Consider the following 16,578-nt stretch of genomic DNA (forward strand, 5'->3'; position numbering starts at 1 on the left):
AAGATGATTATACGATGTTTCAAGTTAGCCAGTGTTTTATTATTACCACTTCATTTCTTTTTACGAAGTAAATGCTTCGGATATTTATCATGTATATAAACCAAATATCGATATTCGAATTCACGATATGTAAAGTGATCTGCAGTAGGAAGACTGTCTCTTTTATTGATAAAAGCGACTATTTTATCTAACATACTTTTTCTACACTTGCGTTGTAAAATGTGAGATAATTGATAGCTATTTGAAGATTATGATCCTTGCGCTGCCTAATTTTTTTTTGTGCTTTTGCCTTCAGTTGTATACCACCTCAAAACCTGACATGTCATCAAGCGCCTTGCGAATTTCCTTTGCATACTTAGGAACCCCACTGGGGTAGCAAACTGGTTCAAGAATCTTGTTGGGGTTACTTCCACCCATGTACGTTGATCTCACGGTCGGAACCAACATCTCGTTAGTGAGATCGACTATTGTCTTCTTCCAAGCTACAGATGCCGCATGCTTCGGATTTATGTATTTAATACCATTGAGCTGCATCTTCTGAATGCAATCGGCGACCCAGCGGCCTTGCACCTCTATGGTGGTCGGGCCGTTGCTGAAAAGAGTTGGAGCTTGAGGGCCGTATAGATAGAACATATTGGGATATCCGCTTACGGTGAGACCCAGGTACGTTTCGGCGCCAGAGAGCCATTCTTCGTCTAGTTTAGTCTTAGACAGACTCTCGAGCCCCAGCTGTGTAATTGCTGTGAAGGGTTAGCGAGATTGAAGTTAGGTATAATATTAGCTTGGGATATTCTCGAGCGTATCATACCTCCCGTCACAATATCCTGCATGGAGATAATTAGCAATGTGCCGCTTGGTGTTACACAAATGGTTGGAGAGTACATACAAAGCCCGTTGCTATCGCAATCACGTCAAATTCGTGATGAGTTCCATCTTCGAGAATGATACCAGTTTCATCAAAATCTTTGATGGCATTGTTTTTGACGCTAACAACGTCGACATTTGGCCTGTTAAACTGCTCATAGTAGCTATACTCGAGACAAGGTCGTTTAATACCGAAAAAATGAGGCATGTCAAGAGGAGCCAGTATATCCCGTTTCTTCGAGTCTTCCACACGACTTCGGATTTTCTTAGCCCAAAAATCGTAGGATTTTCTGTTTGCTTCTGCATTAAAGAGGTTGTCTTTGTATAGCGAAAGCCAAAATCGGAATCCGCCACCGTTCCACATTTCTTCATAAAATGCTTCTCGGTCTTCGGCAGTATCGTCGAACGTGTTCTTCTCAGCCCAGTCGTACATGAAGCCTGCGTAGCTCGTTTCACGATATCTGAAAAGTTCTGGATAATATTTTTTGGTCTTCTCTTGCTCTTCAACGGTTAGATCTCGTTTGAGCAATGGAACTGTAAGATTGGGAGTGCGTTGGAAGACTTTGAGTTCTCCAGCTTCGGGGCCCCAGGCTTGTACTATTTGCACTCCAGATGCTCCTGTCCCTATAACAGCACATCTACTGCCCTTAACAGTTATCTTTTCTTCCGGCCAAAAAGATGAATGATGAATGACGCCTTTGAACTTGTTAATTCCAGGCCAGTCAGGAATATATCTTTTTGCGGACTGGAGAATTTTGTTCATTAGCTTAAAACGCAAGAAAAAACACGGTAGATGAAAAAGAATCTTACAAATCCAGTCCCAGGGATGAGATACTTGGCCTTTGTGGTTCGACCGTCTTCAGTACGTATGATCCATTTTCCTGCAGCCAAGTCGAAGTGAGCACCAACTACAACGGTATTGAATGCGCAGTCTTTTTTGACTCCAACAACTTTATCAACATGATCAAAGTATGCTCGCAGATCCTCATAGTTGGGATAATTGTTTGACCAATTCCACGACTTCCATACTTCAGGCCAGGAAAATTCGTACTCAGGCACCTCAGAATCGACTCCAGCACCTGGATAGCAATTCCAGCGCCAAGTACCACCAATGTCATTACCAGCTTCAAATATATACGTTTTCAGCCCAAGATCACGAAGAGTCTTGAGCATGAAGATACCAGCTAGGTAATAGGTAGGAAGTAATTAGCATCAGGGAAGACAAATATAGAAAGCTGATATTTCTTCGCACCGAAACCTGCTCCAATCACAAGGGCATCTATCTCAAGAGTGTCTGCATAGGGACCAGTTTTATCCTTGTTTGGAATAGAATAGTCGGTTAGCCCAGTGTTGAACTTTTTGGGCCCTGAAGGAATATTGTCTCCCATGTTAATGTATAATGAAGCTTCGTAGGGATATACAGAAGATGTATCAATTCAGTCTTGAATACAAAAAAGAAAAAAAAAAAAAAAAAAAACCTAACTCTTTAAAGAAGAAAAGTCTTCGAATTTAAGCATATCTTATTCTATATTAATGTTATTACGTCAAGATACATGGTAGTACCCGCCTGCCGCCTGCCGCCTCCCGCCTCCCCAGCTGTACGACGTAAGATAAAGCAAATCATCAAATCATTGGCCGCGCCGAGTTTCTTGTTTTGCATAAATGAAGTATCCCCGCAGTTGTGAGCCATGCTCATATAAAATATGTTACATTCTGCGATATCTCCACGGGTAGAACCGGATAGAAGAGGGGAATGTATGCATACGGAACCGTATTGAGAAACAAATGCAGATTCAGATGCACGTCATGTCTGGATGATCATGGGGCCTGATGGCGAGACCTCTTGGCAAGTTTTCTAGATTGGCCCTCATTTGCCACATAGATAGAATTGAATCAAAGATAACCGGAGGTGTCAAAGAAAGATAAAAGGAAAACACATTACGTCAAAAGACTTGCACACTTGCCCTAATATTACACTTACTCGATTATTCTGATTGCTAGAGATGTCTTTCAGTGCTCAGGCTCTTTTTCGTCTCCGAGACACAGTTGACAGAGCTTGTCTTGACCCTCAAAAAGATATCCCAGGTGTCGCAATTGTGGTTGTTGGAAAAGATGGAAAAGAATTATTCGCACCTCGGCCGGCAAGCGCGGTTTGGTATCAAAAGATCCAATGACTCTTGACACCATTTTTTGGATTGCATCGAGCACCAAGATGCTCACCGGCTTGGGCTGCATGCAGCTTGTGGAACAGGGGGCCCTGAAACTGGATGACGGAGATCACCTTGAAAATCTTATCCCCGAAATTAAAGAAGTACAAGTGCTACGTGACGATGGAACCTGTGAGGCAAAAATAAAAAAAATAACTCTCCGAATGCTATTGAGCCATACTTCTGGGTTTGCTTACACCTTTTTTAATGAGAGGCTAAGGGATTGGTCCTTTCCCGCCGAGGCAAATGAATTTTCTGGGAGAATTGAGGATATCATTTCTCTACCCTTGGTATTTCAACCCGGCGAGAGGTGGGAATACGGTGTGAGTCCACATTTCTGCCTTTTACTTTAACGAGTCCAAAGATTTTGCATCTTCATGATATCTAAGACCTTCTAACGTGATTAATTAGACGGGAATTGATTGGACTGGATTAGCTGTTGAACGGATAAGCGGACTAGCTCTCAATACATATTTCCAAAACCATATCTTTGAGCCGCTAGGCATCAAAGACATGTCCATGTTTCCTAGTAAGGACATGCAAGATAGACTTGTATATATGCATACGAGAACCCCTGATGGCATCATAAGGCCACGGGATCACCTTTTTCGAATTCCACTTGTTGTTAATCCTGATAACGCGACTGAGACATGCCGGGTGTTTAACAGCGGTGGTGCCAGCATGTTTGCAAGGCCCCAAGAATACTGCAGTAAGCCATATCCCTGCCTTTAATGACTCACAGTTGAGGTATATCGTGGCATCTAATGGAGAAAATTAGAGGTATTGGCTGTTTTGTTGAACAGCGGTATCTGCCCGCGGACAGGTGTTCAGTTGCTGCGTAAAGAGACAGTGGATGAAATGTTCCGAAACCAGATTCCACAATTTCCAAATTATAGCCGCCAGAAAATTTCAGCTTCCAAGCCAGATTTGACCAACGCAATTGGCGAGCTGCATCCGGTCTCCAAAAATCCACCACAGGGCTGGGGGCTTACATTTATGAAGACCAATGGAGGAAGTACTGGGAGATCTACCGAAACAGCTCACTGGGCTGGATTAGCGAACTTATGGTGGTGGTGCGATCGAGAAAATGAAGTTGCTGGGATGGTATGCACCCAGATACTTCCATTCGGAGATAGCCAAGTCGCCAATCTATGGGCTGAAGTGGAGGCTCAGGTATACAAAGCACTTTCTGAGAAAAAAATACAAAATAGTTAGTATATTACCCCCCCACCCTCTCTCCCAAGAGCTTCCATTACCTACCAGCGGAGTAGAGGGTTCAGTCAATATTTCTACAGGGATCCTTTCTGCGGATTGAAGCATTAATGAGAAAGAGCGTAAGAGTTAGGTTGGAAAACCTATCTATTAGGATGGCATTTAGCCGAGGCTCATGTTTCATGAAGGGAAACGCGGCGCGGTCTATGCGTTTAATGGTGGGTATGCGATCAATTTGTCCAAGAATAGAGAATGGTTGCATCCATAGAGTTACATCACTATTTCAAAATAACTAACTTAGCAAATCCAATGAAATATAAATGAAAAGACACTGATAATTCTAAAGCTTCTATTACGGGCTACTAGCTTATATAGTATCTAAGCTGATTCTCTTCTCACTTCTTTTTCACCCGTCCATGTTTAATTTGAACCCAGGCTCATAAAGTATTCTAACATCTTGGGATAGTCTGGAGTTCCCAAGCCCGTTACCGGATCCCAACCTTTGGCAGCTGCAAAGCCAGACGTTTTACAACCAGCTGAGTTACCGACTGTAATATCATTTAAGACGCTAGGATTAGCATATAATGCTGGGCTAATAAATCCGAGTGTCGGCTTTCCCGCTTTCAAACGTTCTTCGTTAATACGGTTAATAATAGCAGCAAACGTCGGGGCTGATGCCGATGTGCCCGAACCGAGCCAAACTTCATCAACGTCAACACTGACAACATGATATCCATTTGCAGAGACATCTGGGAATCCGCGGCCACCGCGGTTGAAGACACCGCCGCCGGCACCGATATTCTGACTCAATGTGGTGTTGTAGTACTTATATGGCGACGGATTCTCATCAAAGTACGTATCCACGGCGCCTCTTTGCCACTCTGGAGTGCCATAAATGTTTGAGAATCCACCACTAGAATAGAAACTGGTAGTAGCGATTTCGTTGCCCTCACTGCCGTCAGAATATCCTGGAGCCAACTGCGTCGAACCAACAGCCAGGACATAAGGGCAATTGGTCAGCGCCAATGGATCGAAGATGCTATAATGACCATTTGCGTCCGCAATGCAGTTGCCACCATTGCCAGCAACGCCAAAATCTCCAGTTGCCCCGACTATCGTCACGCCTTGTAGGCTGAGCTTCATCCACTCGCTACACTGGCGCTGATCGTAGTTTACGCTACGATACTGCTCTTCTGGACTCCAGGAGATGGAAATGACGTTTGTGGGCTTGAAGACCCCGCACATCTCGTCACCGATATAGCCATTCGGGTAAGGGTAAGTTGGATCATAGTCAGGGCTATCCCCTGTAATATTATATGCCGTTCGATTGCAGTAACTTCCATCAATAGCGTCGAGAAAAGTGTGAAATGTTCCTTGAAGAGAAGACTCTTGCCAATAGAGGTCGTCAACGTTATATATACGGACGTTCTGAGGGTAGACAATCGGATAGGCAGTAGTTATGTCCAGCATGGTCTCAGAATCGAACGTCGTAGTCCACGTCAGATTATTACTGAACCTTTGAGCGCCATCAATTGAGTCGAATAATGGCGTAGTATTGGTAGGAATGTATCTACGGCGGATGTCAGTGGCTTAGTTCATAGCTTGTGGCATTGGGATAGCTTACGGCGCAAATTTAACAAAGAAAATGCTCAATACTGTCTGATTGTACGATTGCCGCTCATAGATACCCAGTTCATTGCCCTCAATAGACGAGTCGCCGAGAGGGATGTTGTACATCTTGCTAAGACATTGAGGCATGATGAAATCACTACAGTTACTCGTGACGTTTGGGCCACTTAACGGGAATGCAGGAATCACATCATCTGGACTCTGTACATGAGCCCCCCGCCGAATCTTTCGAGCGCTGACATTTCCAGAAATCTGTAATTTTGTTACGGCTGGTGTAATGTAGTCGATATGGCCTATAAGTGCAGCTGGTATGGAGTATTCATCCGTTCCAACTTGACGAGTGCCAGTTTTCTGGTTCTCATAGACGTCATAAGTTGCATTGATGAGCTTCTCAAGCTCTGATACAGTAGCATGAAATTATATCCATTGAAGATTGGTGGATCGAGACACGCGATTCGAACTGATGCCTCGGCTTCCAACCAATTTTGAACTGCAATCACGCTGTCGTTATGGGGTGCAAACAGGTTAACTACTTCGCTTTGAGTCATATGCTGTCCGTACTTGGGCGAGTCAGGGTTGGACCTAGAAGGGAGTCAGTGATATTAGGATTATAAGACTAATTGGCCTCGATTCTGCCTAACCTTTCCATGAGCAACTGATGTCCTTGTTCGAGGTTTTGCTGAGTCAAGGCAATGCGTACAGGCAATGGACCACTAGGGTTGATGTTACCGAGTTTTACCCAATCACCCATAGACTCAGTTGTGCGTTTGTGGATGACATGATCTGCTACCGATATTCCAATCAACTTCTCTGCTACAAGCCAGAATAGCGCCCAGGATGTAGAAGGCACACGCATGTTCTAATTAATAGTTTTACAAGAATGAGAGACTTGAAAAGAGCAAATAATAATATAAAATATGATGAATAGCTCAGCAAAGCTCTCCTCCAGAGTCCGTAACATTCGAGTATGCATTCGTATATATTTATCAAATGACATTTTTTTTTTTTTTGGCATGAAATAGGCGTCTTTGCATAGTGTGGATTAGCTGCGCACTCCATAGTAAGCATAGGCTAATTATGGTAAGTATCGAGGCAGTCTGTACGTAGTAGGAAGGTGTCTTGAGATGTCGCTAATTAGTTCATTCCCATATGGCAGCTGCTGTTCTGGCACAAGTATTCGGCCCTTTGCGGAGCAGTTTATTTGTAGTAGTCAAATACAATTACAATATGGCAAAAAAGTTCGATGAAGCATCCTGACTTGCAAGAGTTGAGATCCATAGACTGCATATGCAACCTGTGGTAGCAATTGGCCTTCATTAGCGCCTCTATAAAAGCGTAGGTGTGTGAATTGGCTCGTTTGATCGTTCGACTACACCACTGAAGCCTCAAAACAAGTTTAAATCGAACTCTAGATGAAAATAGCAAAAAGAAAATATATAACTTGATATTTGACCCTACAAATCATACTCTACATGACTTTATTTGGCCACTTCTTAAAGATAACAACAAACATTATAGTAGCTAGAACTGGAGTTAATATAAATCTCGGCTTTAGACATATTCTTATACCTGGTATTACCGACAGTAAAATCTTTTCTATTTCTAAAGATTAAATTGCGATAAAAATTACCGGTTTGATCTTGCATTTGAGCTAGCTGAATAAATAAGATTTTAGTGCTTATTGAGTTAGTAGCAGATCTATGCAACCTAATAATAAGAAAGTTACGTTTTAAGTAATTTATTTATCAGTACTGATAGCAGCGCGCTTTGTGTTAGACGAAAACTGAGATAATAACAACTCTAAGGAGCTAGACCTGCATAGCACCTTGCAAGATCATCCGATAGAAGTATATAATAATCACCGCTACTCTACACTCGGTATATTTCTCAGTGGCCAGATCCTAGACATGGAATTTTAATTGCTCGATAACCGTCAGTTTGTAAATATAAACTAGGAGTGTATTAACAGTATTGGCTACTTTTGACCTGGTTATTATTGTAGTTATCTAGTCAGCTAGTCCAGTGCTTACACAATCACTTTGATATGACATTGAAATACAGTTTGTTGAAGTTATATTACTAGTGGTTGTGATGTTAGACAGTTATATATAACTAATTATCTGAAACTCGTACTACGCCTTGTAGTCGAATATCTCGGCTACTCGCTCCAACAAATATCTTATACTCTCCCTCTTGGATTACCCACGCCTGTGAAACTACATCCCATACACTAAGGTCTCTTCTCGTAAGCTCAAAATGAACTACTTCTGACATCTGGGGAGATAGCTGCGTTTTATAGAAACCACGCAGTTGCTTCGGTGGACTATTTGGGATAGCCACATAGAGTTGAGCAACTTCCTGTCCAGCCACAGTGCCATTATTGGCAATAGTTGCAGAAATTTTCGCCACAGGTTGCCAGAGTTTGTTGCCATTGCCCTTCGATTTGAAGAGACGCACTAAAGGCTTAATGGACAGGGATGAGTATTGGAAAGACGTGTAGCTGAGACCATATCCAAACTCAAATCGCGGCACGATATCCTTCGCATCAAACGCGCGATAATCTAAGTATACACCTTCTGTAAAATCACACTGCGGATCAATGTCATCTGCAGAAACACGCTTGCATGGCGCATATACTGAGTAGTCACTCTCGTTCTTTGCGATTGTGTAAGGCAGCTTGCCTGAAAAATTGGCTTCGCCATAAAGCAGCTTCACGAGAGCCTCGCCACTATCCTGACCAGGCAAATGGGCGATAATGGTAGCAGTAATGTTGGGATGCTCAATCCATTGATCAACCAGGCGGATACCTGCAGCGTGGATAACGACAATGGTATTGGAACATTTGGAGGCCACATTCTTGACAAGTTCATCGCTGAAATCATCATGCAAACCTTCACGGTCCCAGCCCTCGGTTGCGATGGCATTGATGAAAACGAGACAGGCATCGGAAGCAGAATTGACGTCGGGGTCGGAAGAGTCAAGGTCCCAGTTTACCCAAGTGCCGTTTTCGCGAGCTCGGCGTTGAATAGCACTGAGGGGCTAGGAAAATGTTAGCTATAAAGAGACTCAATGTTCTTTAGTGAAAGAAGAAATTAATTCACATACATCGTCAATGTAGGCTGGTGAATTTGCTCCCGCTCGACCACCAGTAACGATTGTACCTCCCCTCGCGGCCTGGTCAAAATGAGCTTCATGGCCCAACACAGCTTGGCCCATTTCTGGAGACGAAGTGTATCCATGTTGGAATAAGAGATCGGTATTCTTCGTACGCGGGATTGTGGCATCATAGCCAAATACAGATATCATAGTGAGTCTCTGTTTGAACGGCAACGTCTCGTTTAGATTCTTGACCAAGACATGTCCCGCTATGGCACCTTCCAAAATTACGGGCTTTGATGCAGGATCTCGTGCATCTATCTTCTCATGGGGCTGTGTGAGCTGCTTTAGGCCAATACCCGGAGTTGGAAATTTGTCGCCGTCTTGGCCGACCAAGTACCATGCAGCAATAATCCTTAAGCCATATAGTTAGTATAAAGGCACTTCAAGACAGCGATAGAAAAGTTTCTTACCGTGTCGCCATGTTGGTTACTCGAGCTTCGCTGACCGTTCCATTCGCAACCGCATCTGTCAAATTCTTGCCCCACGCGCCAGCAAGAGGCATAACCATGTCTAGTCCTGCTTCTGCACTATCTATATCGTGCTGTGCGTCCCAGTCTAGCATAACGAATCCTTTAAACTTCAATTCAGTTTTAAGGATGCCATTCATCAGCTTATCGTTTTTGCATCCGTAGGTGTTGTTGATCCTATTGTAAGAGCACATGACAGATCCCACACCAGCATGCACGCTATCCATGAATGGCCATAGATAATACTCGTGTAAAGTTTTATCATCAATATTTGCAGACACAGCTTCAATACCAAAATATGGACGCCTTAGTGTCTCTTGCTCGTTGGCGATAAAATGCTATAATTCATGGTGGTTAGTATTTCGCACAAGTGATCTAAGCATCCATATGATCTAGGTTTACCTTGATATTGGCAATTACGCCGGCTTCTTGCATCCCGATAATCGTTGCAGCATTCAGCTGGCCAGAAAGATATGGATCAACCGAAAATCCTTCCCAATTCCGGCCACCTAGAGGCGTTCGTCCCAATGGGCCAGCGTTTGGGCCAAGGGGTACGTTGACTGATGGGGCTTCTGCTTAGTATACGGCTTTCTCGCTTAAATCATTTACTTAATACAGAACTTCTCACCTCCTTTGGCTTTGAATTCCTTGCCCATGTGGAATCCTCTTTTATGTGTCAGACTTCGGTCCCAGCTTGCGCCGACATGGATACCAGATGGATAAGAGTTAACCATGTCGGTTGCACGAACTCCATTTCCAGCATCGTGAACACACATACCGGGCCATCCTAGACGAGGAATAGAGCCGGTGTTGCCAGCGCAGACATTATCACTGTGGAATCCGCGCGTGACGTTGGCTTTTTCCTCCACAGTCATTTGTTGCACCAACTTCTCAGCTCGGCGATATGCGTCTGCCCATTGTCCATGGCCTTTACTGTGTGCTGTCAAGTATTAGTGAACTATTCACTATATTTACTTAAAATTTTTTTCAAGGGTGCAATGGGAAACACACTTGTCAGGGAGATTTGAGATGCATCTGAGTTGGGGGGTAAGGCCGCTACGACGAGAAACAAGCTCGCATAGCTGGACAGCGTATGCAGCCACATGGTATTGATATATCAGGTTTTGCTCCAGTCTCATTAACTTCTGCGCTGCAGTCAAACACGAAAAGTACAGCCTTGTCTGGGAGCCTTCCAGCTTTAATACTTCCAAACATATGATGTCGTCCAAGCTCAAGTTTGAGCATCGCGTTGGATCCAAGCTGGGGGCTGGGCTCCGTTCACCGCTGCAAACCCGCTATTCCCCGACAAATAGGAACGATATCCGGTGCGGGGATCAGGCATCAGAGGCTATAAAAATCTCCCCCACCCATCCATAGTGCGTCTCGTAGTGCGACAGCTGACGCCGAAACCGTTCCGCCATGTGAGATGACCGCGTCAAAGCTGGATATTGGGGATTCGTACAAACGCAAAGTTGAGTTGGTGCCACCCAGCGGGGAATCGGAGAATTTCCCAACGAATTTTTCTGGAAGATTAGCGTAATGTTGCACAATTACGGAGTATAGTCGTCTCTTATTGAACAGCCGCAAGTTTGTTGAATCTTCCCTGAAATCACTAGCACAGACGTTCGTTTCGTGATAGGGCCACCGGGAGTCTTCCGATTGCTTGACCGACATTAGGCTCCGATAGAAAATTCCATTGGTTTCTCAAGTGCATTTGGCCATTATTGGGGCGCGCCAACGGCAATCTCGGGCCTCAGAACGCGGAGCGCTGTTGTTTATAGTGGCCCGGCTTCGTCGGCTCAAGTGAAAGAAGGAGGAATGTCATAAGAGCTGACGATGGTGTTGAGTATGGCGGATGCATCCGCTTGTTCATTGCCTTGGAGGTCTTGTTGAGCCCAGATGCTTCTTATGATATGCTCCGTAGAGGTCAGATTGCTTAGCGGTCTCTCATTGATTGCGTTTTCCAGCGCTGAAAGAACTAGTAGCCTGTCGCTGTCGCCCTCTGCTTGCAAAGCTAACATGATCATGATAAACGGCCTCTCACACAATCCGAGATCACGCAACAGAGCAAACGCTTCTTCGGCACTAGTGCGTGACAGCCGGGAGTCGGCAACCGACCCGCGGACCACTCGATCAAGGTAAATGAGGACTGCAAGTTGGTACATGCGAGCAATTGTGACGTAGCGCTTCCTGCTTCCGGTGACATGGTAGTCTTCTCTGTCGATTCCAACGCATGGATGTTGATTGATATCTCTAATCCTGCTTTCGAGATCGTAGATGGCATGTGAGCGGCGTTTCGATAGAGCTGCCGAAGCGTCTCGGTCGTTTATAAGGTCAATAGCCTGGCTAAGGAATTCTAGAAGCTCAAGTGAGCAGCCTAGGGTGCTGTGGATCTATTTATGCTTTAGTTGGATAGATCCATTATCAATGCGAATGGAGGGGTTATACCGTGCCAAAATGGTCGTAAGAGACAATCTTGGCGATAAACATGTCTCTCTGTGCGATTGCTGCCATTTGTGGGGTGCGTTGCTGCCAATGTTGTAGGCTGAATTTATAGAGCACACTGTGGTAAAATACCCAGTCCAAGAGAACCGCGTGTTCACCTTCAATCTCTCGACGGCCTTGATAGCTCGACTTGACGATGGTCATACAGCCATCAAAATGTACGGACCAGACGGTCGTCTTGCCGCTTGGACAGAGCACCTAAAAATAGATGAGTATTTCCACCGACACGTGAGGGTGGCCAAGTCACTACAGACCTCGTACAGACTTAGGAGCAAGCTTGCAGCAATAGCTTGAGCTCTGCACCTGGGATCTTTAATACGATCAATTGCGCCTTGCAATGCCGCAACAGCATGCATTTGATGCAGCGTTGCTTCATCCGCCTTTTTGAGATAGAGATATGAAATGGCATTCATAGCGTAGCGAACAGCAAGAGACGAAACGCCATCATCCGTGAGCGACATGCGGCGCAGAAGGCCACATACATCCTGTCGGAGATCACCTCGAGAGGTAATCAGTCGAACAGCCGACGAGATTTCACTATCGTCTAATCGATTGTGCATGGTTAGGTTTGAACGAAAATCTCGACGATACTGGATATGACTTACATATGGGGAATTTGTTAGTCCCGAATCGCGGGAGCTTCGGTGAGCGGACTGGCGATGGTGGTATCCAGATCCCAACTCTGTTCGCTGCCCCATGAAGTCATCGTCAGTACAAAAAATGAGATCATGTCCAAATCATCTAGAGCTCACATTGAGATTTTGCATCAAAGTTCTCATAGTAAAGCATGACGTCCCAGCTGGAGGTGTTCAAGAATGCAAAAGTGTTGGTCTGGTACTTCTGATGCCGAACATCCGCCGTAGCAGCCCGGCGCTCGTCGCCCAAACGAGGCCATGATAGGTTGTAGTCGTAGCCAGAACAGATCTTCTTTCGCCTTTTGCACGAAGAACATACCGGAATCAGCCTGTCGCAAGCAATCTTGCGGTCTAGTAGCTGTCAGTTGTTGCGGTGCCCTGAAAGGGGTTTTCCTCGCGCAGTCTATGGAGCAAAATCAAGCTAAGCAGTATCAAGGGAGCATACTTTTACAGTTGAGGCATGATTTCTGCCCTCTAGCCTTCAGAATAACGACTTCTTCGCCAGCCATCATGATTTCAGGATGCTATGCGCATGAATCTATCTGATACCTGGTATTTGTCGCCTCTCAGAATGGGCCGCGAGTGCAGATATCGTGCAGTGGCCCAGGGCCACACAGTGTAAATAATGATCCAACTCGCGGGCTCAAGTTGACTCCGCACCCTGATCGGGCAGCCCATAGGTCCTGAAATTGGGCGCTTGACCCAGCTAAGCTTAGATTTAATACAGTGTGACAAGGAAATGGATCGAACTCACTAGACGCATCGTGTAGCGTGGTAATTTGTCATACGTGCTCAACTTTAAATTCGACCTAATGCCGATTTATGACCTTTCGGCATATCGAAGACACCCACTCTAATCTTCATAAGCCAATTGGAAAAAATGGATGCGAAATAATTTATCATAATTTTTCCTATTTATACTTGGGTAGAAGAACTAGAAGAACCTCCAATCCTATGTTGGTGCTTCCGCGGGTGCGTCGGCGTGAGAGAGAGCCATAGCTACTCTAATATCTAGTGGGCGGTCCAGATGAAGGAGCCCTGGTCAAAGAAATTAGCATCGAACAGAGGCCAGTTCGCCATCTATACCTTTGAGGCGGACTTACGCTGCTGTATTCTGCCTAAAAAAGTCTCCCATGCAGCTTAAGTTTTGCCCAAACGACTAGCCCTCCATCAATATCTAGGCTGACATAATTCGGCGTACAAGGATGGACATTGCGATTCAACTTCAAGGTTAAGTTTTATAGTAAGTGTAAGAAGCTTATAACTAGCTGCCATGCGCCGATCCTCTAGAAGCGTCTAGGCTAGCAAAGAGGCGTGTTCTCTAACTGGGTCTCATGGTGAGCTCAAAACTAACTGGTAAAGACTTACAAATTGTAAGGCATGTGAGAAGAGACTAATGATTGGGCTACCTTGCTTGCAAAATATTCTTTCAATTACTCTTTAAACTAACTTAAAACTAACCAACTAGCTAATTAATAATTCATATTGCCAATTTGAGCCAACGAAATTGAAACTCATTTTTTTTTTTTTTTTTTTTTGGTTTGACGAACCCCCCTTCCTATGCGCTTGGTGTGTCGACGCCATCCAGCTTATACAGAGGCTCAAGCTTCGCTTTGCGCTGGAAAAAGATGTACTTTTTAATGAACCAAGGTAGCCAAGTACCTACTTGGTAAGAAATATGGCGCCGTGTTGGTACACCAAATATATAGTCGAGTTCTTCCAACGTGCGTTTCCTATACTCAATTTAGCGATTGTATATGATGTGTTGGAGTAGTTGAGACGAAACATACTTTGTTTCAGGAACGATGAAAAATATGACGATGAATGCAAACATGTTTAATCCTGCGTATAATCCAAATGCACCGGTAGGTCCAAGATTTTTCAAGGTAGAAGGGAAAGTAAGACCCAGAGCGCTGCCAACTGCATTATTGATGCAGATAGTCAAACCGGCGCCAAGCTCACGATGAGACAGAGGGAATGCCTCAGAAAAGTAAATTGAGGGTAACGGACCAATGCCTTGATGATATTTAGCGATTTGTCCATTTTTATTTACGAGATTGTACTTACCAGGTCCATAGAAAGCAGTGAAGAGATAAATGAAGAAAGCAATGCAGGGAATCCGAGCGCTGTTGTCAGTTGACATCAGGAAACAAAGTCCGGCAGCAAGAAGACACCAGGCCATATTTGGGAATGTTGTTAGAAGTAAATTTCGGCGACCAAAAGTATCCATGGTGTAGACTGCCGGGAAAGCGAAGACAAAAAGAACGAGGCCGAAACCCAACGAAGCTAGCAGGCTGCTAAGAGTCGAGTAGCCTGCCTCAACGAAAATTGTTGAGCTGTAGAAGGCCATACTTTGTAACACACAGTCAGTATTCAATTTTTCATCTGATGAAATATAGCCACTTACATGTTGATTCCAGAGAACTGTTGACTGATGACGATCCATCCACTGGCAACAACCGCACGCCGCAATCGAGGCACAGAGAATAACTCCCAAGCTCGGTGCCAGTAGCTGACACCGGCAAAAGCATCTCTCTCCTCCATCACTTGGCAGTGGGCATAATACAACTCCCTTGCCGCCTGCATCTCAGTATTCCTTAATCGACAAAATGATTGGAATGAATCGGTATATCGTCCCTTTTTCATCAGCCATCGAGGGGATTCTATATACAATTGTCAGCTTTTACTCTTCCAATGGATGTTTGGCGATGAAGGAATAGTGGCCATACCGGGACAGAACCACACAAAAATCACAATAGGAATGGCCGGTGCAAAAGCAGCTGCGAGCTGAAACCTCCAAGCCAACTTCCCAACCCGATAGAAGATCAAATTGCAGCAGTATCCCACAAGCATGCCGAATGATACCCAAAGTTGAAAGCTGGTGACTAGTCCACCACGAATGGATGCCGGTGCGACCTCTGCCGAAAATACAGGGATTGTTGAGATCTTGATACCCATTCCAAGGCCCATAAACAAGCGGCAGATCATTAGACCCCACCAATTCTGCGTGAACGCTTGCGCTAAGACAGGAAATATACAGAAGAGGCCTGTGACGAAGACCGTTCCCCGGCGGCCAAGAAGGTTATTCACTGGGTCAGCGGCCCATGCGCTGAGGAGGCCAAAGAGAGTCGGGCCTGAGTTGATGACGCCGACGAGCCAACCGTTGTCTTCAATGCCAAATTCCTGGGGAAATGACAAATTTGCGCCGTTGGCACCGGTGTTATCCCAGCCTTGGATTGCTGATCCGAGGGAGCAAAGAGCGATGGTATAGTAAAGAGCCTTGGGCAGATGCCACCGGTTAGTGACTTCGCGCCTCAGCCAATACTTGTCATCGTCTGTCAGCTCTGGAATATCCTCGTAGTCTCTTGGATTCTGGGCTGCCAAAGCACCTCGGAAGAAGATGTCTTCCTTGTCTTCAAAGCCATACTCTCTGCAGAAGGCTCTAACTTGAGATTGCAGGTTATCCTTGGATATTCCCATCAAAGGGTTCCAAATCCTAACAAATTGTTAACTGAGGCCTTGTGAGAATAGAAAATGATACAAACTTACTTGGCGTTGACATTGTTGGCAAGGCTGGGGCTAGAGTGCTCAACGTAGGAAATAAACTCATCCTTGGGAGGCTTCGAATCTGGTGAATGGGCCATGATGGGCAGATATTCATCAAATTCTAGCGATCAATCTTCGATGCAGTGTTATGCTGCCGTCTATACGGAAACGAATCGGTTTCAGATGCACTCAAGAGCAATATTTATATGTTTTTAAAATATGCTCATTATGACTATCGTGTTACGGGTAGAGTCATTACCCCCCATGGGGTTCAATAGAGTTCCACAAAACCCCAGGTTCTGGTCCGGCTCGTTCAAAATAGCACCATGGCGTTAGTCCGTCTCGCCGCCTCCC

General features: G+C 44.9%; 6 protein-coding genes across 6 annotated transcripts; 1 reads left to right on the top strand and 5 right to left on the bottom strand.

Moving 5' to 3' along the window:
- Positions 1 to 140: 140 nt before the first annotated feature.
- GGI43DRAFT_412388 (flavin-containing monooxygenase) lies at positions 141 to 2,338 on the bottom strand. The gene is made up of 5 exons (XM_083206835.1): positions 2,117 to 2,338; positions 1,675 to 2,048; positions 887 to 1,609; positions 809 to 824; positions 141 to 740 (listed from the first exon to the last, which is right to left on the bottom strand). Exons 1-5 carry the CDS (start codon positions 2,250 to 2,252, stop codon positions 292 to 294), a joined length of 1,698 nt encoding a protein of 565 aa, XP_083057934.1. The 5' UTR covers positions 2,253 to 2,338; the 3' UTR covers positions 141 to 291.
- A 437-nt stretch (positions 2,339 to 2,775) lies between these two features.
- GGI43DRAFT_412391 (beta-lactamase/transpeptidase-like protein) lies at positions 2,776 to 4,629 on the top strand. Its single transcript, XM_083206836.1, has 3 exons — positions 2,776 to 3,394; positions 3,483 to 3,780; positions 3,850 to 4,629. Exons 1-3 carry the CDS (start codon positions 3,035 to 3,037, stop codon positions 4,284 to 4,286), a joined length of 1,095 nt encoding a protein of 364 aa, XP_083057935.1. The 5' UTR covers positions 2,776 to 3,034; the 3' UTR covers positions 4,287 to 4,629.
- An 18-nt stretch (positions 4,630 to 4,647) lies between these two features.
- On the bottom strand, positions 4,648 to 6,768 carry GGI43DRAFT_429334 (S53 family peptidase; the record flags this gene model as incomplete). Its single annotated transcript, XM_083209098.1, has 4 exons — positions 4,648 to 5,853; positions 5,908 to 6,308; positions 6,374 to 6,494; positions 6,554 to 6,768. The coding sequence occupies 4 exons, from the start codon at positions 6,766 to 6,768 to the stop codon at positions 4,704 to 4,706; spliced, it is 1,887 nt and encodes a 628-aa protein (XP_083057936.1). The 3' UTR covers positions 4,648 to 4,703.
- A 1,256-nt stretch (positions 6,769 to 8,024) lies between these two features.
- Positions 8,025 to 10,643, bottom strand: GGI43DRAFT_424708 (beta-glucosidase; the record flags this gene model as incomplete). The annotated part of the gene is made up of 6 exons (XM_083208414.1): positions 8,025 to 8,951; positions 9,018 to 9,423; positions 9,482 to 9,876; positions 9,941 to 10,098; positions 10,167 to 10,478; positions 10,550 to 10,643. The coding sequence occupies 6 exons, from the start codon at positions 10,641 to 10,643 to the stop codon at positions 8,025 to 8,027; spliced, it is 2,292 nt and encodes a 763-aa protein (XP_083057937.1).
- A 347-nt stretch (positions 10,644 to 10,990) lies between these two features.
- On the bottom strand, positions 10,991 to 13,275 carry GGI43DRAFT_134418 (Zn(II)2Cys6 transcription factor). The gene is made up of 6 exons (XM_083199220.1): positions 13,124 to 13,275; positions 12,796 to 13,029; positions 12,649 to 12,732; positions 12,298 to 12,587; positions 11,987 to 12,241; positions 10,991 to 11,931 (listed from the first exon to the last, which is right to left on the bottom strand). Exons 1-6 carry the CDS (start codon positions 13,188 to 13,190, stop codon positions 11,338 to 11,340), a joined length of 1,524 nt encoding a protein of 507 aa, XP_083057938.1. The 5' UTR covers positions 13,191 to 13,275; the 3' UTR covers positions 10,991 to 11,337.
- Positions 13,276 to 13,956: 681 nt separating this feature from the next.
- Positions 13,957 to 16,573, bottom strand: GGI43DRAFT_134540 (and other transporter-domain-containing protein). Its single transcript, XM_083199223.1, has 6 exons — positions 16,228 to 16,573; positions 15,408 to 16,174; positions 15,086 to 15,341; positions 14,746 to 15,029; positions 14,469 to 14,694; positions 13,957 to 14,411 (listed from the first exon to the last, which is right to left on the bottom strand). Exons 1-6 carry the CDS (start codon positions 16,320 to 16,322, stop codon positions 14,237 to 14,239), a joined length of 1,803 nt encoding a protein of 600 aa, XP_083057939.1. The 5' UTR covers positions 16,323 to 16,573; the 3' UTR covers positions 13,957 to 14,236.
- Positions 16,574 to 16,578: the final 5 nt, after the last annotated feature.

Source organism: Trichoderma evansii, assembly GCF_050947405.1.
Source record: "Trichoderma evansii strain SZMC 28006 chromosome Unknown GGI43scaffold_19, whole genome shotgun sequence".
NCBI lineage: Eukaryota > Fungi > Ascomycota > Sordariomycetes > Hypocreales > Hypocreaceae > Trichoderma > Trichoderma evansii.

Coding starts and splice junctions, on each gene's coding strand:
- GGI43DRAFT_412388 (XM_083206835.1), bottom strand. CDS start 2,252: ATGGGAGACAATATTCCTTCAGGGCCCAAAAAGTTCAACACTGGGCTA. Junction 2,049..2,116: donor TGTGATTGGAGCAGGTTTCG/GTGCGAAGAAAT, acceptor CCTATTACCTAG/CTGGTATCTTCATGCTCAAG. Junction 1,610..1,674: donor TCATCCCTGGGACTGGATTT/GTAAGATTCTTT, acceptor AAAATTCTCCAG/TCCGCAAAAAGATATATTCC.
- GGI43DRAFT_412391 (XM_083206836.1), top strand. CDS start 3,035: ATGACTCTTGACACCATTTTTTGGATTGCATCGAGCACCAAGATGCTC. Junction 3,395..3,482: donor GCGAGAGGTGGGAATACGGT/GTGAGTCCACAT, acceptor GTGATTAATTAG/ACGGGAATTGATTGGACTGG. Junction 3,781..3,849: donor AAGGCCCCAAGAATACTGCA/GTAAGCCATATC, acceptor GGAGAAAATTAG/AGGTATTGGCTGTTTTGTTG.
- GGI43DRAFT_134418 (XM_083199220.1), bottom strand. CDS start 13,190: ATGATGGCTGGCGAAGAAGTCGTTATTCTGAAGGCTAGAGGGCAGAAA. Junction 13,030..13,123: donor ATCATGCCTCAACTGTAAAA/GTATGCTCCCTT, acceptor GACAGCTACTAG/ACCGCAAGATTGCTTGCGAC. Junction 12,588..12,648: donor GACTAACAAATTCCCCATAT/GTAAGTCATATC, acceptor ACAATCGATTAG/ACGATAGTGAAATCTCGTCG.
- GGI43DRAFT_134540 (XM_083199223.1), bottom strand. CDS start 16,322: ATGGCCCATTCACCAGATTCGAAGCCTCCCAAGGATGAGTTTATTTCC. Junction 16,175..16,227: donor GCCAACAATGTCAACGCCAA/GTAAGTTTGTAT, acceptor ACAATTTGTTAG/GATTTGGAACCCTTTGATGG. Junction 15,030..15,085: donor CAGTTCTCTGGAATCAACAT/GTAAGTGGCTAT, acceptor TGTGTTACAAAG/TATGGCCTTCTACAGCTCAA.